Here is a 26,255-nt window from a genome sequence, read left to right on the forward strand (position 1 = left end):
GCGAGCTCACCTGGTTAGGTACCACCATCTCATCAGATATTCAACTGTCAAACAGGAACACTTAGTACTGAATACATACTTATTCCACTACGCTATCTTGAATCACGCTTTTTATATTTAGAAAATAATTTTACTCTTGGTGAGAAGACTATTTACAAACCCGTCTGGGTACTATCTATTCATCAAATAATCGTTGTGTTTCGGTTCGAAGGGTGAGTGAGCCAGAGTAACTACAGACATAGGGTCATAACATCTTAGCTCCCAAAGTTGGTGGCGCATTGATGATGTAAGGAATGGTTGATATTTCTTATATCATTATGTCTATGGCCAGTAGACTGCTTACCAACAGTATGCCCGTCCGCCTATCTAGATTAAACAAAAAATCCTGTGGTAACTAAGGTTTGAACCAACAGCTTTCAATTAAAGTACACGTGGCTCATATAAAGGCTATAGAATTTTGTTAATTGCATTGTTTTCTGTCAGTGCTAGCTTATTTTATTAATTCATAGAATTTGTATCGTTAATTCATGAATTTGTCGTTAAATAGTTGCAGATATGTCGGTGAGTACAAAAAATGCACTGAATTAACGGCTTCCGTATAATGTATTTCTGCGGTAAGCTTGACCGATATTTTCTTGCAGTCGGTAATGAGAGCGAACGTTAAGAACACTTGTCATTATTTTAATGAAACGCCATAACGAAACTAAACCTGTAACGAATGTTGGATTTTATTTACATTTTTTTTAAAGATTTGATGTTCTACTTTTGAATATTTAAGAGGTGACTTACCATTGGCTGAGCTTTGTTCAGATAGTAATACTTCAACAAGAAAAAAACAAATATTCTTGTATGTGTTTATTGTAATTACAAGCACGAGGGCAACAATATTGTATTGTAAATTGGTGTACGTGGCGTAAGAAGTGGTGTATATTTTTTAGTTCCTGAGAAACATCTATTTATTTTAATTCTAATATTTGTAGGTTTTTAGATAAATAATTTTATTAAAAAATATATATATATATTTTTAATGGCTGGACTTTTAAGTGAGTAAATATTATGTTGTGACCTAAATAAGAAAATAAAATTTAATTTTATAAAAAATCTTTAAATAAAGTCTTAGAGAGTGTTTAATGATTTAATGAGTTCGGTAAGAAAATTCGTATTATGACGTTGCATTCGTCGAAGTTTTGTTTAACTTATAAAATCAAATAAACATATTAAAAAAATATTTGCCACATCAAAGGGATTTTATTGGTTTCTTATAAAACATTAATCTAGTTGGATGGTCAAATAGGAGACTTGATGGTAAGTGTTGGTGATCATATAAATGGAAAATAGCGTTTTAAGAAATATTAATCACCCTTTGCGTCGACATTGAGTCGCCAACTTTGGGAACTAAGATATTATCCCTTGTGCCTATAGTGTCACCAATTCACCCGCCCTTCCAACCTGAACACAACTATACTAAGTATTTAGCTGTTTGGCGGTCGAATTATTGATAAATAGGTGGTACCCAGAGGGGTTTGCAAATAGTCTTCCCACCAAGAGTAAAATTACTTTCTAAATCTAAAAGGCGTGATTCAAGATGGCGTAGTTGAAAAAGTATGTTGATTTCTTGAAAGATTCAAATCAGCAAACTCCGTTAAGTTTAATATCGCTATAATTATGTTTAATTAATCTCACGCAAGCCGGTTAAGGAAAACATCGTCAAGAAGCCTGAGTCGGATAATATTCAGCCACAAGTGTACCTTGGAGCTTATTCCGTACACAGCTGTGGAATATTTAAGAACTGATACTTTTTACTCCAACGAAGACTTAAACAATTAACCTCTATTAAAATTTGAAATGAGTGAGAAATATTGAGAAAAATAATTTTAAAACGTACGGTATGAAAAAAATATTTTATGTATACAAAAAATATTCTTAATGTTTTTTTTAATTAATTGAATTTGGCGTAAATAAAAATGCGAATGCGCCTCTTATGGAAAGTGGTCACCTCTACTTCACGCAAATATATAAAGCTATAAACGATTCTCCAAACCATATTGATTATATATTATATATATTTTGACGACCTCCGTGGTCGAGTAGTGTGTACACCGTTTTTCATGGGTACGCCATTCCGAGGTTCCGGGTTCGATTCACGGCTTACCATTACAGGTTGTAATTATAGGCGTAATAATACTCACTTAACGTTTTAAAGGGAACATTTTGAATTTAAACAGTTAAATAACTAATAATTTTAACAGGTAACGAGCTACTCGTCCCAATTTCGTACGGGTAGAATATTTATTTAATTAGTTATTTTAAACACGATCTCCGTGGTCGAGTAGTGTGTACACCGGTTTTCATTGGTACGCCATTCCGAGGTTCCGGGTTCGATTCACGGCCGAGTCAATGTAGAAAAAGTTCATTAGTTTTCTATGTTGTCTTGGGTCGGGGTGTTTGTGTTACCGTCGTTACTTCTGATTTTCCATAACACAAGTGCTTTAGCTACTTACATTGGGATCAGAGTAATGTATGTGGTGTTGTCATATATATTTATTATTATTATTTTATTATAATATTTCCGAAACTATGTGAGCTAAAATTTTATAATAATATATTTTCTCACCATTTAAATTGGAATATACATACGTACATTCCAATCATCCATCCATCTGTAAGTAGTTTATACTTCTATACAAAAGTACTCAATATTTAGCTGTAGAATCAGATCGGATGGTACATAACAAGTCCTACTAAATAAAAATATAAAATAAATCATTTTCATAAAATCTGACGAAATACTTATGGAAATTTATGCAAATACCATCAAGGTCAAGGGTAACGGTTGTGACCGTAAATAACATTTATGGCGGGCAGTGTGCGCCATACAAGTAAAGCATTAATTTAATAATATTCGCTTGGTTCGTCGCAGACTTGGCTTGGTACCAAATGCAAGGCGCCTCGTGCGTGAGAAGGGAGGTCCAATTTGTTGCCGCGGAATTATTTTAATGTATCTAGTGAGGAGAAAGCGTCGAACAATATTATTTGTCAACACTTATGTGTATTTCTCGACTATCTGTTACCAACTGATTTTTGCTTTCGCACATAGTGCTAAGTGATGTTGTGTTACGATACAAAAATTGAGTGCACAATATTTATAATATGTCTCCATTAATTTGTGGATCTGATTCAGTTTAGCCTTTTTACATAAACTCATAAATATGGCGATGAAGATAAAATTGATTGATTAATTTAATTTGACGGTTAAATTTAATTTAAAGGGAAGAAAAACACTAAAAATGTAAGACCTTTAATTACCTGATTTCATCCATATCCATCGTAAAAAGGTGAGTTTTGTATAGCAAATAGGTGATGGTTTCTGCCTCTGTTGACCCCAGTGGTTTCCCCTACCTTCCTCAAGGCTTAATTGACTCAGTGTCCCGTTTTCTTTATCCTGAGGTTCAAGAGTTGATCGAGTTTATTTCATGAATTTCCTTTTTCCATCAGTAAGTAGTTTATTTATTTAAAGTCATAATAGTGAACTTATGCTTACAAAACTTTTAATTTTGATAGAAGTATCTATTGTCTAGTTTGTAACACATAATTTTGCACATATTCGTGTATTGCAAACAAAGAGATATGTTTCATAGCGTGTCACAGCTCTAGAACATTGGTATGGTAATAGACGTAACGTGCCAAGCTCAAGATTGCATTGTTTTGAGTTATTCGTCGGAGTAACAGCCGACGAACCCGCCAAGCATTTAAAGGCAGCACTGGAATTCCAAACACATTCCTTGTAGCACGTAATTAAGGATTTTAGACCAAGACATGTGTATACAAACAGTAACTACAGACTTATTATAAGCATTATTTTAGTTAATAACATATATATAGCATGAAAATTACATTGTTTACCAAACTTCGCTAGTTCTATAATGCAAATTGATATCACAAACGAGAATGAACCCTCAAAAGGAAATTAAAGAGGTATAAATTTCCCTCGGATCGTTTCTGTTACAGAAATATGTCAAAATGTATTTTTTTATTCGATTTTCAAAAATGACGTCTCCTCATAGACGTGGTATGCAAGTTATAATTGGGCTTTTGGTATTGCCAATTTTTTAGTGAAATGTATTTAATTGTGATTAAATAATTCATATTTTCCAAATGTTAAAAAAAATATGAATAAATATAATTAATAGGTTTAGAAATATCAAGATCACTAAGGATTTACCCTACCATCATATTTAAAATACAACGGCTCTCGAAAGTTAACATTATCAAATACATGACTTTCAGAAAAATAGTGCTTACTGAGTTTTTATTTCCAAAAGGTTATATAGATGATAAGAAAGCTTGGATAAGATATTCGTTGATTTAATATTGAATTATGTTTGAATTGTATTTAATTATCATAAAAACGTCATTTATAAATGTCAAACGCCATAAATGTTATAACGTAATTTGAGCCGAGATGGCCCAGTGGTTAGAACGCGTGAACTTAACAGATGATTTCGGGTTCAAACCCAGGCAGGAACCTGAATTTTCATGTGCTCCATTTATGTTTATTACTCATCTTGTGCTCGGCGGTGAAGGAAAATATCGTAAGGAAACCTGCATGTGTCTAATTTGTGTCATGTGTATCCACCAACCCGCATTGGAGCAGCGTGGTGGAATATGATTCAAACCTAAGCCTCAAAAAAAAAAAAGTAGAGGAGGCCTTAGCCCAGCCATGGGAAATTTACAGGCTGCTAATAATAACGTAATTTAATTGATGGAAAATACTACTATTAAGATTCTTGTGAATTCTCTGTGGAAACTTACGACCTTTCGAACTTATACACCGACAATCAAAATTTGTATAGGCGACTCGAGTTAATTATTACTATTTAATAAACAACAAGTTTAAAATCAGAAAAGAAATACTGTCAAAAATTATATAGAAACGCCATCATAGAAATTTTCTGCACATCTGTGATTCTTATCTGTGTATACAGAAATAAGATTGATAGCAAAAAAAATTAGTAAAATAAACAGCCTGTAAATTTTACTGTGCTGGGGTAAGACCTCCTCTTCTTTTGAGTAAAAGTTTTAGAGCTTTTTCCACCACGCTGCTCCAATGAGTGTTGGTGGTTTTTTCACGTGTTTTATAAATTAAACAAATGAAAATTCAGTGGTGCTTACCTGGGTTTGGAGCCACAATAATCGGTTAAGATGCTCGTGTTCTAACCACTGAGTCATCTGGACTCAATACTAAGAGTATTTTAAACATAACAACATGTTTGTTTAATTTAGGGACCCATTATAATAAAAACACGACGAAAATGTTCACACACTTGCATTTAAACAAAGAGTCTTTAAGTTATGCTTTATTTTTTTTCTTTCAATGGTAAAAATAAATTAAACATAAGGCCAAGTGAAGAGATATCTCCGGCCTTACCCGGAAAATTTATACAGGACACGTACTTAAATAAATTTTACGATACTTCCGATTGCTAAAACAATTGATTTGGTACCGTGACATATATAATAAACGATATCACATATATAACTACATATATTAAATTATTTTCTGTAGATATTTATATTTATTATTTGATTTTTTTAAAGACGTATATATTATTTGTTCAAATCGAAGACACACATCTTTTTTTGTCCAATAATTTATATATATTTATATAAAAAATCACATTTTTAATTTAGATTTTTTGCAAATTTAGTGTTTTGGTCGTGGATGCAAATTCTTTTCTCTTTTTCAAGTATGTCTGTCTTTCCTGTAAAGTTAAAAAAAGAAAACAAATACAGATATTAAAAATAGATCTGTTGTTGTTCTAACATAATATCAAACTTTTCCACAATTACAAAACGTTTATCGATTAAATGTTTTAACAAATGAAACCTACCTAAGCTACCTAGCCTAAAACTTACCTAAAACTTGTAGTAGAACCTAAGTAAGTAAATGACAGTTTTATTAAAGTGGTCGTGATTTATTTCATATATTACAAAATCGAATTAAAATCGCTGTGTATGAATTCGGCTTCATAGTGACCTTACGTTATTTCATTGAAAAACTTTCATATTTGTAATTAAAAATTAAATCACATTTTCAAGATTATTTTGATTTATGAATGATAGTTATGTTGCAGCAGTTACCTTAAACAATGTCTAATCGCTTTGTTGCCAAACTCATACTGGAATATTCTAAATTATGTAGTTTATAGTACCATACAATACATTTTTTATTTTTAATAAATAACGTACATCATAACGTGATCTGGATGAATACACTATAGTTTTTCCACTGTTTGGAAAACTGTCTAAGAACTTATAAGAGGGACTATTTAATCTCCATTTTATCAGATGAAATAAAATGTGAAGCTGCCAGTGGTGCGGAATATATTTAGATTGTTTTTCATAAATTGAATTAGGTATAAAAATATTATGAATTTAATTTCCATTTACTTTGTTTGTGCTTATAATAAATCTCGTGCTCGGCGGTGAAGGAAAACATCGTGACGAAACCTGCATATATCTAATTTTAATGATATTGTGACACACGTGAATCCTACCATTGAAGCAGCCTGGTGGAATAAACTCCTACCCTTCTTAAAAGGGTGAGTTGGCCTTAGCCCAGCAGTGGATTTTTAACAGGCTGTTTCTGTACTTAAATAAGTGGTATTTTATAATAATTATATAGATACATAAACTGGAAACCATTATATAAATATAAAAAGTAAATATATGTACATATTGACGACCAATATTTCGTCGTTATACGATATACGTTTATGTAAAGTCTTTATATTTAAAGTGCGTGTGACCTCTAAAGAAATGTAAAAGGTATTGAAGCGCGACCATAATTCTCGTACTAAGCCTATCCATTACTATCAGTCAAAGGCGAACCTTCTGAACTCCGGGGTCTACGCTCTTTTCACGCAGTAAATTAATGTTAAGGCTCACGCGAAGTTTTTTATTTAACATAGTATGGTATAGAGACAGGCGATGACCGATTTTATACGTTTTTGTTATATATTTTCAGTATTAATTCAATGTAATTGATGAAATTGTGTTTGTTTTTAGTCAGTATGAACATGAAAAGTAACATTGATTGACATATATATGTTACTGTAAAAGCTCGAACTTCGGTATATCTTAAGATTTTCCAGTAAAACTTAAGATTAAAGAGTCTTCAGACATTAGGCATTATAAGTAGCCCTTGAAATTCAAGCTTGCTTCATAACAATTTTCATTCAATTTGGTTCAGTGGTAGAAGGACAAATAGAGTTACTTTTGCATTTAATAATATTGGTAAATATAAATCAATAATTTATATTATTCAATACCAGATTGTAAAGATGTTACAAATCCATGCAGTACTTATTGGTTTCAATGCAGGATATAAAGGACTTAAATTGTACGAAATTAATATACATAATATTACTTAAATGATATGCAATCATTGAAAAGATTAACTGCTAATATTCATGAAAAACAATTGAATCTCATAAAATAAGGATTCAATTGTTCTTTGGATTAAGTTTAATTTTAATAACATATTAGATCCTAAGGTTCGTGGAGCATTGACGACGTAAGGACTCGTTTACATTTCTTATGACGTCATTGTCTATATGGTGAGTTCACCTCTGTTCACTTATTATGAGACAGCCCATTTTCTCGCCTGAAAAATTACCCTCTAGAAGTTAATGACTTGAGCCCCACTGTTCAGAGGATCTGAGTTTGTCATGCTTACGTTTACCGTGCTCAGACCTGTGCCATTCTGTGACAGTCGCAGAAATATTATTTGTGTAAAGCGCTGCCAACCTGTACCTTTAATTAGTGCTCATATAATTAGTCTTGGTTAATTCAATTCTACGTGGAAACATGATACGAAATAATTACGCTTTTTTTTATTTTGTTGTTGTAAAATTTACTTTAAGACATTTTTCGAAATATTCAAACGCATAATCTTTTAATTCATTGTTTTTTCTACAAATTATAAATAAATATTAACAAAGATCAGAATAAAATAAACTTTTATCAATAAATCCTAAATTTAATTTATTAACGGTTACTAAAAAACTTGACACAAAAATTGAAGAATCTCATAATAAAAAAATCTGTCTATTATATACATACATGTTACGCTATTAATAATTGATACGATAAATAAGGACTTTATTGATAAAACAGAAACAACTATGAAAAACGTATCCTTTGTGCAAATTAAATGTACGCAATAAGACTCATTTTGCAATAGCTGGAAAAGTTTGATACTGATTTTATCAAAACATTTAACTTAATAAATCTCGCTAAATTATCGGATTAAATTCGAAAGGTTTGCTAGTAGACAATGATAAAGTTTGATAAACAAACAATATTCAGTGTACAGAATGTGGTAGTAATGATGACTTGCTTGTTAACAACTCTAATGACTGCTTCTGCATCGTATAATGCAGCCGTGGACGGTATAATGCGACATGGAACCACGGGCCGATAATGGGCTATATTTTGTTAGGAGACTATTTAGTAAAGCTTAGCACAGTATTTGTACCATATGACAAAACGTTATTTATAGAACAAAATGTTTAGTCAACGTAAAATAAATTTGATTAAAGCATTCACATAAATATTTAGCTGTTTATTATGATGGTCAGGATGTAATACTAGTTAATTAAGGCCCCGGTAGCCATTCCCAATAGCTCAAAATAAATAAAATCAAATAAATATAAAGTTTATTTAAGTATACTATTGCGAACACTTTTGAATCGTAATTTTTTAGGATTCAATTGTATATAAAGCTACCCTTTCAGACTGCAGTTGTACCGACAAGAATTGACAAAAAAAACTCACTAGATACTCTGCTCCGATACTTAGATACATATATTATTAAAAACAATTGAATTATAAATTATCATGCATGGAAATCGACGAGTACTAATTCCGTACTTTTTTCATTAATAGAGACTATGTGTGTGACATAAATACACAAGTGTATGTACAGTCAGAGTAAGAAAACCTCCGTCAGTTTTCAAATTCATTCCTTTATCAAGTCGTAAACTCTTAGAACATTTTGTAACTAAAGTATTAAACAGAAAACTGCACATAGAATTAAACTAACATAGTATGATAACTAGTGTGACTATTCCCTGCCTAGCTTAGATAAAATATAATTTTACGTTTAAATTTCTTATATTTAAATATCGGTTTAGCTCGTGATTTCGTCTAGTTAGTTAGGATCCATATAACGTTGACTTTGTGTAATAACCGTGTTCTTTTAGAGCGTCAGAGATTATAAATTCAATCGACTATAGAGGAGTCAAATAAAACCAGGTTTATCTTTTAAATGCGTTTTTAATATAAATATTTTGTTTAATTAATTTGAATAATAATAATCGAATGTATGAGATACCGGTCCCATTTCCTTTAACACCTCTTACGAGTAGCTGAAGGATGTCGCTCCTACCCATCTTTATATATTTAACTGTTTTGAAAAATATAAAAGAGGGAGGAGGTTGAAATGGCCCCGCGCCCGCCATCAACTGTAGATTCCAACCATAGATCGGTGAACCTTCCTCGGGCATGGGAAGTGCGATTTTATAGTGTGCAAACACTTTGTTAAATAATATATGAACTAGAACTAAAGTCCAGCAGGTATCACAGCCGTAGCTGAGGTGTATAAAAGACTAATAGTCTTATAAATAAATCAAGACCGTAGTCTAGCGGATAGCACAGTAATAACTATGTTATTCAAATCGACGATTAGACTTAAAAATAAATCAACAAACTAGCCGTGGTCCAGTGGGTTTCACAGTCGTAACTGCGGTGTTTATAAAGTAGCCAATGCTACAACAATAATAATAAAAATAAGGATCAAAGTCCCATAAATAGTCAATCAGTCATAGATGAGGAAATCTGTAGTCAATGGGTTTAACCCTGGATTATCATTGCATTAAATCACTGTTTCTCATACCAGTTCAAGTGCACGACCATCAGGCGGCCTAATGCAAGCACAACGTTATTCGTTGCTATATCCACTGTCGCAGAGTGTCGTTTTATCGTAAGATAATACGTATTAATTCCAAACATAGTGGAATAATATTCAATTAAACTCATAGATTACCGCGTAGGAATCATTTAAGTGGATTTAGCATAATTTGCTATATTTTCTACCGTAGTAGGTTATAAAGTATGAATATATATATCATGTATCATAAACGTATAATCGTATTATTTCTTATAACTAAGACTTATATCTAAGACTTATAACTAAGACTTATCACTAAATCGAACGTTTTCTTAACTAGCTTATAAACCTTGTATACGCTTCGCGTATCACGTTTTACTTAAATCTATAACTATACAGTGGATATACTTAACTCTACAACAGGCACACACCCGACAGTCGATTACCTAAACCAGCTTCGAACTCAGATCATTATTTGCACGTGATAATTAACTTCAAAGAGATATACGCAGTCTTATTACTAAACTAGGTGTCCTACTACAATATTTCTTATAATATCCTTAACACTGGGCTAAGAAGGCGTCCCTAAAAGGACGAACATTTTGCTACAAACGACACTTCTCGTATAAAGCGATTAGTGCGCCATATATGTATAGTGATGCCAGCCTGGATGAAATCCATTATTTGGGTCCTTCACTGCATGAACGTATCACTTCAGCATTATTACAGCCTCCGCAACGCCCTGCAACATTCGGTCGTGATTCCGGTACTACCGATTGATGAGAGACATCAATAACGACATCGTAACGTCAACCAGCCATAGCTCAGTACCACATAGCACATACACTACTCTAGTAACCCGGTAAGACAGAGTGAGGGACATTACCGTATCGCCAAAGACGTTATACAGTAACCTCAAACCCCGAAACTATCTCACGTAGGCAGCCTCATTGGTAACAGAAGGAGGGACACTACCGTATCGCCGAAGACGTTATACAGTAACATCACACCTCGCAACTGCATCACCTAAGCAAATTCAAGACGACATCGCCACGAGGGACACTAATGCAGCGACTCTCGGTCGAGCCACACAGCCTCAGACCACGCGTCGAATCATCAAGAATCCACCAGAGTATATTCAGTACAGTACTCGTGCGCGATCATTTTGCATGTGCATAGTACAAATATATTATAAAGGTTTTGTTATTTAACAATAAAAATCTTAAAACATCAACATCATTAGATCGTTGTCGTCGTGATCGTATCAAACAGTTATACCAAACTTGGATCTGTTTACTGATAATAATTGTGGAGTTTTAGAACGACCGGTTTACGAACTTACGTCCGTCGATCGACACAGTTTTACATGAAGATTATTGATTTCGACCGCTATACGAACTTACATCCGTCGATCGTCACAGTTTTACATGAAGATTATTGATTTCGACCACTATACGAACTTACATCCGTCGATCGTCACAGTTTTACATGAAGATTATTGATTTCGACCGCTATACGAACTTACATCCGTCGATCGTCACAGTTTTACAATATAATATCGCTACAACTTGCTCCGCTTACGGTTTACAAGAATCTGCAAAGACAAAGACAAAGTTGACAAGCAATATGTTTAGTTATTTTACAAATTAATTATTATTGAAAGAAGTTCAATCATTATTTATAGCCTTATTGCTATTTGTTAATATACTTGATTTAAATTTCATATTTAATAGTCACCGAGGTAACTCTCTACTATAAGTATGCATCGCCCAGTACATACTTTTTTGCAATTAGATATTATCGCAAGACGGCTACCATCAAACCGTTTCTATATCATATTAATTTCATTATTATATTTTATTCGAGGTTAACCCCGACCTTCTTTATATCGCTTTTATATAATAAATATGATGTCTCATTGAGAACACTCATTCATATGACGGCCTGCCATACCGTCATTTGTAATAATAATTTATATTATTTATAGGTAAAGTGCACGAAGCACATTCTCATTATAATTATATTTTGCCATGCATCCACCATTAATATATGAGTAGGCACTACACCGACACACGGATCTGCGCCACTCCTATATTTCAGAATAATCAACCATAGCTAGCAGCCTCGCAGTATAACCCGCACAACTGCACCGCCTAGTATCATTTCTTATTATGTAATTTGATATGCATTATTGCACGCGGCCGATGCGGCGAGCGCATCACTGCACGCGTCCAATTTGAACCGAGCTGCCAAGCATCATACCCCTATATATGCTTTCACGAGAGTATGACATTCGGCGCAGGTCAGCCTTAAATCTATAGAATTTTGTATGGAAAAAGGCTGGCGCCGAGATTTTTCCTTAAAAAAGTGGCACGTCATTTTCTTCGCCAATACACGAACATATCCATGAATACACGAACGATTTCACCAAAAACGTATGAAAAAAGGTAAGCTTGATATAATGTCATTCCTTTATTATTCCATGTATATGTATACATTTACTATGCAATCTCATGAATTTATTTGTATGTATGTTTTTATGTTTCTATATATGACATATAATTCTATATATGTATGTATGTATGCATGTATGTAAACTCTCCAAAACAACTTGACCAATTTTGATTAAATTTTAATATGTGCTTAACTGAGTCTACGGACGGCTTATATTGGACCCGGTAGGTGGCGCTGCGATCGATGTTATGTTTTATATATATAAAAATGTATTAAAATAACAATAATTCATTCTCACGTATTTATGTAAATAGTATAGTATAGTCCGTTACACTAGGTTCAAAATAGTGTACATTGCGACGTAATATGTCATACTCAATCGGTAAAGCAGATTATTGCGCATACTGAGCACACGAAAATAGACCTTAAGGTGACGAACCTTTTCTTACCCCGACTGTACAAGCAAATACAATGTAAAAGTGGAAAGTAAATCCGATGTGACCGGAGAGAGTTCAAATACAGGACCAACGGCTTGACGTGTGTTCTGAGGCCGGAGAGAGTTCAAATACAGGACCAACGGCTTGACGTGTGTTCTGAGGCCTTTGGGTGTCAACGCTGCCAATATCCTATTAGAAATTTTTCGGCAGAAAAACAAAATAACTTTGACTGTTAATATAAGAGAACTTACATAAATCAAACAATATTTTTTTCAATTATTTTCATTTAAAAATTTGTTTCATTGTAATACACGTACTCTGCGGTGAAACTTCAATGAAATAATGCTTTGAAATAATCTCGTGATTCAACGTTGTACCTAAACCGATATCTTCTCTTTTTTTCGTTTAGCATTAGGCAGTTATAGATTTTTATTACATTATTAATAATATTTGAACAATAAATCAATATTTGCAAACGAAGAAAAATCACGCTCAGTACAATACTCTTAAAGACGTGTCATAAAGTATTACAGTAGTTTCATCGTGTCTGAGATACTTTCTGATATTGTCTGAGAATTATAGATACAAAGATATTAACAAATTATATTTACGTATACGTAAGATATGTACTGATGATGATGAAAGGCTTTAGATCTCACATATGGTATAGACTATTTACTTGTTTTGTATACAATTATCCGATACGTAGAGCGCTACCCATTGTATGTTTATAGTCATATCCCGAAACCGTCATGAACGTAATAGGGACGATAAAAGAGAATCAATATATAATATATTATAGAAAATGAAAAAATGTCTAGAAGATTCTAATGAAAAAAAAAAATTACACCGCTTATTTAGAAACGTACATTACATGACATAAAAATGTAAAAAAAAAACTTATCATTAGTTAGGAATCATAGAACACTTAGTACAGAAGCTCATAGTAATGACAACCAGTACAATACTATACTAGTCTAATAACTTAAATGAAGCAAATTTTAGTCCATTAAATAAATATCATGTACCGAATGTTCAAACAAAACATTGTCATTCAAATGAGCTGACTATATATTAGTTTATTCGAAGTGCTTACTACTCAGTTTAAATTCGTGAGATCAAAGCTGATTCGTCGCAAATGTTAATGTTATAATAAATACTGTCACGTAATTTATTCACTGTTTTGTCGAAATGTTGTTTTCCTGCGTATAATTTATACGCTACGTTATTTGGCGTCATAAATATAATCCGGCCACGTGAAAATGTCACCGTTAACCATGGATGTAATAAAACTGTTATAGAGATTCGTATGTCCAGTGGAAAGTTGAATTTGTTTAAATATATTAAACGAGTCATAAGCGTTCAACCCACTCATGTTATAAATGTAAAAATTTCTGTGTTACTATGTTTGTTACTCAATAACGCAAAGAGGCCGGGATGGATTTGGATGAAATTTACTTGGTAGTAAGGTTTGGTGAGGGGACCGTCTGGGTATGTTCCACCCACTCATTAGATACTCTACCGCCTAACAGCAGTAATCAGTATTGTTGAGTTCCGGTTTGAAGGGTGAGTAACCGAGTTTAACTACAGGCTGTGCGGGATTCAACGAGAAACTTCGATAGAAAAAAATAATACGACGTGTATCAGTTGAACTGCTGTATTTAGAATGACGATTAAAAGAGATATAACTTAATTCTAAGTAATGTCAAGTTAGACAACGGCGCAATGCGTATTCCTGCCTTTTATTTGTCGCAGGCGCTTAAACATGCCCCCGGGCGTTGAAAGCTTGGCTTTTAACAGCTATGATGGCAAAGGCAATGGGCAGATCCTATTAAAGGCTCTTCTGATGACACCAGTAGACGTCCGAATATCTGCCACGCGAACAATACCGTCCGAACCAGGGTGGACTGCTACAACTCTTCCAAGTCTCCACTTTAAGGGGGGAAGATTGTCCTCCTTTACCACAACTAGGGATCCCAACTCAAGCCCATCCTTACATGCGCGCCACTTGGTCCTCTGTTGGAGTTCAGCTACGTACTCCTTACTCCACCTTGTCCAGAAATGTTGGCGCAACTGTTCAATCCTCTGGTAGCGAGTTAGTTGGCTCATTGAAAGATCCTGGAGATTAGGCTGTGGTATTGAGGTGAGGGGTCGTCCAATTAAAAAATGTCCTGGCGTAAGCGGTGTGTCGTCATCAGGATCTGAAGACAGCGGTGTCAATGGACGGGAATTTAATATGGCTTCAATCTGCGTTAACGTGGTGTAGAGTTCCACAAAAGTTAAATTACTACAACCCAACACTCGCTGCAAATGATATTTGGTTGACTTCACACCAGCCTCCCAGAGTCCGCCGAAATGAGGACTATACGCGGGTATAAATTTGAATGAAATTCCATCATTAGCCAAAGATTCGCTTAACGAAGCTGCATTAGACTTAATAAATTTTGATAAGTCATTATACGCGCCCACAAAGGAGGTACCGTTGTCTGAAAATATACTTGCGGGCTTTCCTCGTCGCGAAATAAAACGATATAAAGCAAGTAAAAAATGATTACTGGTTAAGTCACTTACTAATTCTAAATGAATCGCCTTGGTGGTAAAACAAATGAATATAGCAATATACACTTTCACTAGCCTACATCCACGACCCTGGCGACTAGCGCACCTTATCGGGCCAGCGTAATCGACGCCTGTATTCTGGAACGGGTAACCAGGAAGAAGCCGCTGCCGCGGTAAGTTTCCCATCAAAGGAGTAACTATAGCTCCTTTCATTCTACGGCAACGTACGCATCGATGAAAGCAAGCCTTTGCTAAATTTCTGCCACCAATAGGCCAATAAGTCTCCCTTATTGAAGCCAGCAATAATTGTGGGCCCGCGTGCATTAATCGTCTATGTTCATAATCGAATAATAATTTAGTAAATTCGTGAGCGGACTGTAAAATAATAGGATGTTTTTTATTATATATAAAATTAGCATTATCGAGACGTCCTCCAACACGCATTAATTGGTTATCATCTAAATAAATATTAAATTTAAGAAGAACGCTCTTTTTCGGCAAACTAAGTTTATTAATTATCAATTTGTGCTCAGTAAATGATTCACGTTGACTTTGAAAAATCACTACATTTAATGCATCCTGTAAATCTCATTCTGTAAGAAATTTATCATTTACTGAAAGTTTCTTACACAATTTAATAAATCGAAGCATATAAGCAATGGAACGCACAAGTCTAGTGTATTTCGAAAAACGTTTAAAATTAATAAATGAACTACTGCTGTTATCAGTAACTATAGCATTTAACGAAATATCATTACGAGTCTCGGGCAAAGTCTCAACCTGTAGGTATTTATAATGATTAGGCCAATTACACCTATCTAGCCGTAGAAAGTCTGGACCTGACCACCATAGATCAGAATTTTGCAGGTTATTAATATCGGTTCCACGCGATATTAAGTCTGCTGGGTTCTTATCTGTGGGAACATGTTGCCATGTACAGTTACCCGCCGTTTCTAGAATTTCAGCAACGCGATTGCGTACAAAGGGCTGAAGCCTAGAAGGCAACATCTGCAACCATCCTAACACAATTGTCGAATCAGTCCAGCAATAGGTCCGGCTAATAGTTGCTCGAAGTGAACCTTGAACCTTCTCATACAGACGCGCTCCTACTAATGCACCACACAACTCCAACCTCGGAATAGTTGTAGGTTTGAGAGGCGCCACCCTACTTTTAGCCATTAATAAGCGAACCAAATACTTACCCTCATGATTATTGCTTCGAATATAAGTGCACGCACCGTACGCGCGTTCAGAAGCATCGGTGAATATGTGTACTTCTAGTTCCTTATATGAATTGCAAATAACATTACGTGGAACTCTAAAATTATTTAATAAAGGCAAAGATTTCATGATGATATTCCAACGTGAACTAATATTTGTGTTTAGGGGTTCATCCCATGAGGACTTGTCTAACCACATTTGTTGTAGTAACATTTTCATTGTAATGACACAAGGAGATAAAAGCCCTAATGGATCAAAAATCCGTGCAATCACTGAGAGTAAATCTCGTTTAGTATCTACATTAGAAGCCAAATTCATGCTTATTGGAAATGTAAGCTCATCAGAAGTGGTATACCAACTGAGACCTAATAACTTGTTAGGCTCTTCAGATCCCATGTTTAAATCGAGCGAAGAGTCAATCGATTCAGGTACTAATTGAGATTCATTTGATTTCCACTTTCTCAGTCTCATGCCAGCCAAAGCCAACGCCTTGGTGACCTCCCTACGAATAAATTGTGCTTCATCTAAATCCATGCTCCCGGTACACAAGTCATCAACAAAAAAGTCATGTTGAATAATTTTAGCAATGTTATTGTCGTTACACTCTAGACCTATCTGCTTAAGACAACGAGTAGCTAGAAATGGTGCACTTGCGGTGCCATACGTGACTGTATTTAGTTCGTACACCTTAATTGGTTCGTCAGTATTAGCTCGCCAAACAATTCTTTGCAAGTACCTATCAGATGGATGGGTGACGACTTGTCTATACATTTTCTCGACGTCAGCGGCTAAAACGTACTTATGCTGTCTGAATCGAAGAAGGATAGACAACAAATCATCCTGAACTGTCGGTCCAATCATCTGCAAATCGTTTGAAGAAATTCCGGACGATGTAGGACTACTGGCATTGAACACAACACGGAGTTTAGTTGTGGTGCTTCCTTCACGTAATATCCCGTGGTGTGGAATATAATAACCATTTGACGTTAATTCCGATGATTTCAATTCTGTCATATGGCCTAATTGAATATACTCTGACATGAAATCGCAATACATCTTACGGAAAGTAGGCTTAGTCCTAAACCTACGTTCTAAAGAAAACAAACAGTGTGTTGCTCTTTTATACGAATCTCCTAGCATAGAAGGATTCTGTTTTAGAGGTATGCGAACGCAAAAGCGACCGTCACTTAATCGCGTCGTATGTTTAGTAAAGTGATCCTCACATAACCTTTCCTCCGGTAAATAATGAGACGAATTGGAACTTATTTCTTCTAATTGCCAGAAACGTGATAAATCAGACCTAACATTATTGTTAGAATCCGTAATTTTAGTAAAATTACAACGAATATCACTCGAGAGCATCGTGGCATAATTATGCGACGTAGGACCGGCGACTATCCAGCCTAGTCTAGTCTCGCAAAGTACTGGTTTACCAGAGCCTAATTTAATTCTTTGCGATCCTAACAAGTCCCAAAAGATATCAGCGCCAATTAAAATGTCTACTTCACTCGACTTATAAAAGGTGGGATCGGCTAAACATATATCAGACGGAATATTCAAACTAGTAATATCAATTTCACGGCACGGTAAAATATTTGTAATAAATGGCAAAACGAAACACTGCATTTTGCAAGAAAAATTATCATTTAATGACGTCATATGTACGCGACACATTTTGCCCACGTGCGAAGATACGTTATTTATTCCGCCAATCATTCTGTCAACCTGAGTCAACGAAAGATTTAACAAATTACATAAACTTTCTCTCATGAAACAAGACGTACTACCGCTATCAAGTACTGCGCGAACTACATGCGCACGATTTTTGCTATCGTACACTTTGATTAAAGCGGTGGACAAAAGCACGTCGCTTTGCTTACGCTCAGCACACTGCAAGGCAACGCTTGCTGACAACGCTACGTTATTTAAGTCACAGGTGGCTGACGTAGATGGAGAAATTGAATTATTATTCGAATAAGTAGTGTTATTCTGGGTTTCATTACTATTATTTAAAGTATTTCTATTATCCGAAGTGTGTAACAGTGTATTATGTCTACGTTTACATACCTTGCAACCTTGCTTCTTACAACGATTCGCAAAATGACCGGGTTTTAAACAATTAAAGCACACCTTATATGATGGTAATAATTTGAGACGTGCGTCGTTACTTAGTGCGAGGAACTGCGGGCAATTTATTAAATTATGGTCACCTTTGCACTTGGGACATGTCTTCTGTGCTGATTCCATGTCAGAACTGCGAGGAGCTGGTGTACTTACCATAGCTTTAATTTTAGGACGTAAGTTAGATGTAGCCTGAGACTGATTACGTGACAATTCTAACGTTTCTATTAAATCAGCTCGAGCGCGTAAGAACTGCACAAATTGATTGAATGTTATAGTGTAATCCTTATCCAGACGACCCTTAAATTCCTCCCACTCTCGATACGTCTTATTATCAAGCTTGCGGGTAACTATATAAATTAAAAGAGTATCCCAATACTTAACTGGTTCACCTAAAGTCTCAAGAGCTCGCAAGTTTTTATTTAATTGATCTATTAAACCCTTCAAAATAGACGAAGACTCTTTATGAATCATTTCAATATTAAATAATGCCGACACATGATTCTGCACCAGTAAACGCTTATTACTAAATCGGTCGCATAATAACTTCCAAGCTACAGAATAATTACTGGCAGAGAATTCAACAGATTTAATAACCACGGCAGCAGACTCATCCAGAAAAGCTCGTAAATAGTGAAACTTGTTTACTTCGTCAATATCATCGTTATTGTGAATAAGACTAGTGAAAGTGTCATGAAATTCCAACCAATTGTTGTAAGAACCACTGAATTTCGGTAACTGTATAGTAGGTAACTTAACTGGTTTATGTGTATTGCTATGAGTACATTTATCACTATTACTAGATTGAGAATCTTTATTAAAATTGCTTAATAACGTTTGTGCTCTAGAGAGCGTCTTATAATACGACGACTCAAAATCTGAACGTTCAGCAAACTGTACTTTAACGTCATCGGTTATGCATTCTAGACGCAACTGTACCTCATCGTATTGCTCGTATAATGACTCCATCTTCCCGATACGCAGCTGTAGTTCAGTGACATCACAACTACTCGATAATTTATCGCTCAGCTGATCAAGATAATTTATAAAAGCAGTCAAACGACCTTTGAAGCTTCCTCGCTTCTTAATTAAATCTCTTTCCTCAGACATTATGGGAGACGAGTGCGATGGTCAACCTGAAATTTATATAAACCAATATTGAGCAAATAATTAAAAATTAAACAATAAATAAATGTTCCTACTTAGCAATTTCAACGTTAACACTATAATAGTAAAATATAAATTTATAATAAATATTTTGTTGCAATTATTACTTACTATTATGTATTATTACAACTACAGTTAACAATATTAAATACGAATAAGCAAGGCAAAGTAAATTTAACTAATTACATTTACATAAGCAACACATGTTCTAGAAAGAATATAATAGTTTGCTAATGACTCGACATTCACATACAATTTAAACAATAGACATAATAAAAATACGATAACAAATAAATTGACAATAGTTAATAGCAGTAAAACAAAAAAACTTTATCTAATTCTTTATCTATTAAGCACTCGTAACAATTTTACTATGTAAAAGTACCGGCACACGAATAAGCAAAGAACTAATATATTGTAATATCAATTAAATAAATAACGAAGCAATATAGCTTACAATATTGTTATATTATACAATATAAGTTTATTTAATTGGAGTTAATTATTACAATATACAAAAAAATATAGAAATTACTTATTTAAAGGTGTCCGACCTTACTATATAATTATGGAGTATATAATAATTTACCAACCTTGTAAATCCTTAAATAACTTATATACTACCTTTACGAGTGTTGGGTGACCAACTAGTAGTGGAATATAGAAAATTTAACACCAGAACTTCAGTTCAAATCCACGTGCACCTTTTAACCTCGACCGGGGTTAAGGGTCAACTTATTTATTTTTTCGAATAAAAATAATGTTTCTCAAAATCCACAATAAATGCAGCTTATCTTCCGCTAATTCAATAGAATCCGGCTCGAAGGACCATGTGCGGGATTCAACGAGAAACTTCGATAGAAAAAAATAATACGACGTGTATCAGTTGAACTGCTGTATTTAGAATGACGATTAAAAGAGATATAACTTAATTCTAAGTAATGTCAAGTTAGACAACGGCGCAATGCGTATTCCTGCCTTTTATTTGTCGCAGGCGCTTAAACACAGGCACTAGAGACATAACATCTTAGTTGCCAAGGTTGGTGGTTCCTTGGTTTTGTAAGGAATGGTTAATATTTCTTACAGCGTCATTGTCTATAGGCGGTGGTAACCACTTACCATCAAGTGGCCCATTTGCTCGTCCACCTACCGATATCATAAAATAAGTAATAATCTAAAGTAGCACCTGCGCTCCTGCTAGTAATGCTATAATTAATAAATTTTCCAGCATCGAGGAAGCTTCATGATTGAATAGAAGACATATTTCGGACTATATTTACTTATATATATGTATATATATCTTCATCGATCTGGTCTTTGAACAAAAATCAATAAACCAAAAACAAGAATTTAAATAAATAAATGATGTATATAATATAATCATATTATCCAAGTAACCATTTCTTGTCCCTCTTATCTGGATCTGGATTAATTGATAATCTGATCTGTTGTTTAATTCATCCTATTTAACGACGATGTAATACTTAAAAGATGGCTTTTTTTCCTTTTTGAGTAATTTTACGGCTTATCGTGCCCATTTTAAACAAGAGAGAATAGTTATCAATTTATGATATGCTTTTAACAATCTTATATATAAAATTTATCACGTAAAAGAAAAAATATCGGGACATTTTATGTTGTTTTTTGTTTGCATTAACAGCCTGTAAATTTCCTACTGATTTGAACCCGCAATCATCAGTTAAGATGCACGCGTTCTAACCCCTGGGACATCTCGGCTCTTTTTATTACATTTTATGACAACATTAATTATTATAAGTCAACATAACTTGTTATTTGTGCCTTTGTTGCAAAAATTTTATTAAATAGAAATAACCCATAACAAAATATAAACAAAATTTGTATTTTGAATCCAAACATCCTTATAATAGGTTTAGTAAATAAACAGAGGATGTATAAGTATTAAAATGCTACATAGCCGCTAAATTGTGAGGTAATTTATCAAATGCGATTGTTGGAATCACAGCCAAGCGTATCGTAAATAAAATTCAGCAGTGTGGCAATGTCCCGCGCTATCGCCAAATATATTCCCATAGTTTACTTTATCATTCTGAACAAAAGTGCCGACCGTACCAGCCGACTTTGATGTTACAGATACAATACGCTTTGAAATTAAGTGCTTATATACTTAATATAAATAGAACACGATATATGGTAGACCTGAATTGTCTTACTAATTTTGTTTCTCGTTATTTCGGTAGTGAAAAATGGTCTAATTATGGACTCACTCATAATTTTGTTTCTCGTTATTTTGGTCGTGAAAAATGGTCCAAATATGGACTGACTCAGTATATATATAGACGTCTATATTCGGTTAAGTTTATTTGCGTACTACTTATCATTCATCAACGATTTTTCGACCTAAAATTTATTCACGTGTAGCATATTTTGGCATATATCAATCCAGTCGCTATGACATGCAACATGCGACGTTATGTTATGATTTATGACTAAACTTATTTCATTCCACTTTATTTTACGATAATTTTTGTTGCATCATATAGTTATTGATTTAACTGTATTATTACTAGTAAAAGCAATTAATTTCAAATTATCATGCCTAATGATTTATCGTAACGTATTTATAATTAATTTTAATGATGCAATGTCACTATTAAAATGACATAAGTGTACGACAGATGCAGTCAACTGTTGGAATGATCATCCAACAATATTGTAGAAAAATCAAACGCAGTAACACATCTAATCAAGTTTAACGCTACCGGATACTTAGCTCTGTGCTGCTCCTGAATAATAAATGTTAGAAGTCAGTGTATTATATCGAACATGAACCCAGAATCTCGTAATCTGCCATAAAAGTACACTAGACCAAAAGGGTAGTACACGTAATTTATGTTTATATTTCAACTTATGAATACTAGATGTAAGTGTCCACGTCTGAAGGTCATGACCGGTAGGACGCACTGGTTGAAGACTTTCGTCTTCAGACACTGGGGTATTGGTGACGTGGAGACTCGACGACATAGCTCAGAGGATTAGCCAGCTGAAGTGGCAGCGGGCCGGTCACATCTGTCGAAGAACCGATAGCCGTTGGGGCAAGAAGGTACTAGAGTGGAGACCACGAATCGGCAAGCGTAGTTTAGGATGCCCTGTGGCACGGTGGAGCGATGATGTACGGAAGGTGGCTGGTAGGAAGTGGATGATAAGGGCCGTAGATCGGGCTCAGTGGCGCGCCTAGGGGGAGGCCTATATTCAGCAGTGGACTAATACAGGCTAATTATGATGATTCTGATGATGATGGTGAATACAAGATGGCGTTATGTCAAACCGTAGACATTTCTACATCGCGATGGCAAGATTCGCTAACTGTTTCATATAGTACAATGAAAATATTCAAATAAAAATGGTTAATAGTTGCATCAAATAGTTTTATTATTAAACAATAGTGTCGTGCAGCATCCTTAGGATCTAAGTGTTCAATAATAAAAATAAAACTGTATTAAAAGAAGTTCATTTTTAGTTATCCATAATATTGATACAAACTTTTAGCATGTTTAGTATGCTCCATACTTCGATAAACGAAACCCAATGAGTTTTCTAAAAGGCGACGAGAAAGGTTTCGAATATTTATTCACCGCCCATTGGTCCGGAGGTTACATAATAAATGGCATAAGTTGGTAAACTGGTCTACCGACAACGGCTTTGTTTGTCAAAGTATTAAGAGGCTTATTACTTATACAGTAGAATACAAATTGATTTGTCGTTCGTTGCAATAAAATGTAAACCATAATTTATTTATAGCCCGCGTCGTTACATTATAAATGAATGTTTATTAATGATCGTTAATGTATTGCTTGCGGCAAGAGAATTGTTAAGGGTCTTCCTTAATTTTACTTATTTATTATCAGCCAATATTCGTGTACAGCTATTTTAATTTGAACGTGGCAATAATGAACCCACAATTGTGTTTCTACATAAGTTATTGAGTTTTACAGTAAAAATGCAGGCTTGCAAGAATCTACGCTATGGGAAGTTGTATGAGAAAATAAACACTAATTTTGATAAGGATATGCCTTGTAAGTTACATTTTATTTATAATGTTATTAAAATTGTACTTGTAAATTGTATTGCTGTTTAAAGAACGAGGGCATAATAATAAAAGCAATAGAAGTAATGCATGAAATGATCGTTGTTTATAATTAAGTTTAAGATTAAGTATTAAGTTGTCAACCCCCTAAAAAGATATGAAGGTGAAGAAAGCGTGTCGATTGGTTTTTTATCTAAATTATCATAATCGCTATTTTCGATAAGATTACGATTTATGTCACTTTATTCCAAACGACCAGAAGGCGATTGTCGCTTTTAGCTGACATCTCGGTATCGTAACGTAATAATTAGTATGTAATTAATATACGATAGCTAATACTCATAATAAAAACTAGTCATCTTCATACCTTTCATCAAATACGCAAATAGTTATCCATAAGAATATAAAGAAAAAGATAATAAGGTAAATGATCACAATAGAGTCATTAGCTTAGCTCCGAAACAATGACGTCATGTTTTCTATTTATATTTAGATCTAGCTTAATAAATAAATAAATCAGAAAAATATCATAACTTAATTATACAATATAGTTATAGATATCATCCGTTCATTTTTTATCATTATAGTACTTTTAACATCCCCTTTGAATGTTTTATTGAGAGTACGAGAAGCCCGGAGTTAGGAAACTGGTTCCGTTATACGCCCTTGCTTTGAAAAGCACGTAAAATCGTAGCGTTTGCCTCGCCTGATTTGTGTCACGTCGCGTCAGATTGCTGTCCCTGGAATGTTTGTAGGAGGAAATATGGAATGAACCTGCATCGGCACATAATTGCAGTCTTTAAAATATGTTGTATACTTGTGTTTGTTTTTATTAATTATTTCATTTATATCTAACATTTTTTATTATATTGTTAAGATGCAAATCTACCACAAGTAAGTGGTCACCACTAAAGATAAGAATTATTAACCTTTCTTACATCACCAACGTAACACAAATTTGCTTGTGTCTATGACACTGGGTCACCATTCAAACCGAGCTACAAAAATACCAAATACCAAGTATTGCTATTTGTCGGTAAAATATCTGATATTCCGTAGGCGGATTTGCACAACGTCCTACCATAAAGTAAGCAGGTAACTTTAAAATATCAAAATAGAAACTTCAGTCAATTATCAAAATTTATTATATTATATGGGAAAAATATGTAGAAAAGATTTTATTTGTGTACTTTAAAGAGTTTTAAAGAGAAGAAATACGAAAATATTATTACTGGCTATTCAATTTATAACTTTTTTTATACGTTAAGTTAAAATACATTTGGCTTAAAGATCCAATAAATCTGGTTATAAAAAAATCTTATCTGTACTCCGTAGAATGCCACCCTTCGTATTGTGTAAGCGTTTTCGCTGCAGGTCCATTATCAACTGTATCCGATACAAATTAATGTCAGATTGCTTTATTTTTGTTAATCTTACATAAAATTAAAATTTAACTTTTGTATCGCTTCAACAATTGACAATAATATATACATATATATGTATATTGTCGAAATTATTTGTTATCTTACTTCTTTATTTCTGAAAACATCGTGAGGAAAGTAACATATGTTTTATGATATTTTGCCACACGTGAATCCACATGCCATGCTGGAGTAGCGTGTTGGAATTGGCTCTCAACAAAAAAAACAGGAGTTCTTCAATACTAAACCATATTTTAGAAAGATTATTTAATATTTTCACTAATTATTATTTACTTTTAATATCTGATATTTTTTTAAATACGCTCTGATTAAGTTACTCATGACAATACATTTTCTCTTATTTCTTGTGGTTTTTGTTTTTACTAACAATATAATTATTTCATCTTTATTAAAATTTATAAAATTTAATTATCTTGTATTCATTTGTATATAAATTATTTTCAAAATCATTACTTTGAAGCCACTGGATACTGCTACATGCTGTCTAAGAATGGCGATTATTGTTTTTGTGTTTGTTTCTGTTCTGATTTGTTTCCTTTTATTATTATAATTATTTTTTTTACTAACATTATTTATAAGGTTGCCATGTAAGACAAAATAAATAAATTACTTTGCTTTTAATCTCGTTAAAAGAAGAGTCTTAATAGCCTTTCTAGAAAAACATCTTGATTTTAAATACTGTTAATATAAGTGTACTAAAACTTTAAATTTATATTTGTAAAATAACAAACTAATTTATTCTACATCATACAGTGTTTTGTTAAATAATCAAATAACAAAGGGTATAAATGTCACAAACTCAATTTTAACTTGAATAGCCCGAAGTTATTTTGAGC

At 33.7% G+C, this 26,255-nt stretch overlaps 2 protein-coding genes across 2 annotated transcripts in view; one reads left to right on the plus strand and one right to left on the minus strand.

Annotated features, from left to right (window-relative positions):
- The window catches only part of LOC125077860 (protein O-mannosyl-transferase TMTC1-like), a 180,244-nt gene that overhangs the window by 89,742 nt on the left and 64,247 nt on the right, over positions 1–26,255 (plus strand). The window lies entirely within an intron of this gene.
- Positions 14,487–15,978, minus strand: LOC125077861. The gene has a single exon (XM_047689953.1). The coding sequence runs from the start codon at positions 15,844–15,846 to the stop codon at positions 14,644–14,646; it is 1,203 nt and encodes a 400-aa protein (XP_047545909.1). The 5' UTR covers positions 15,847–15,978; the 3' UTR covers positions 14,487–14,643.

Source organism: Vanessa atalanta, chromosome 4, assembly GCF_905147765.1.
Source record: "Vanessa atalanta chromosome 4, ilVanAtal1.2, whole genome shotgun sequence".
Lineage (NCBI taxonomy): Eukaryota > Metazoa > Arthropoda > Insecta > Lepidoptera > Nymphalidae > Vanessa > Vanessa atalanta.

Bases quoted from the DNA above. Each gene is read 5' to 3' on its own strand.
- LOC125077861 (XM_047689953.1), bottom strand. From the start codon at position 15,846: ATGCGTGTTGGAGGACGTCTCGATAATGCTAATTTTATATATAATAAA.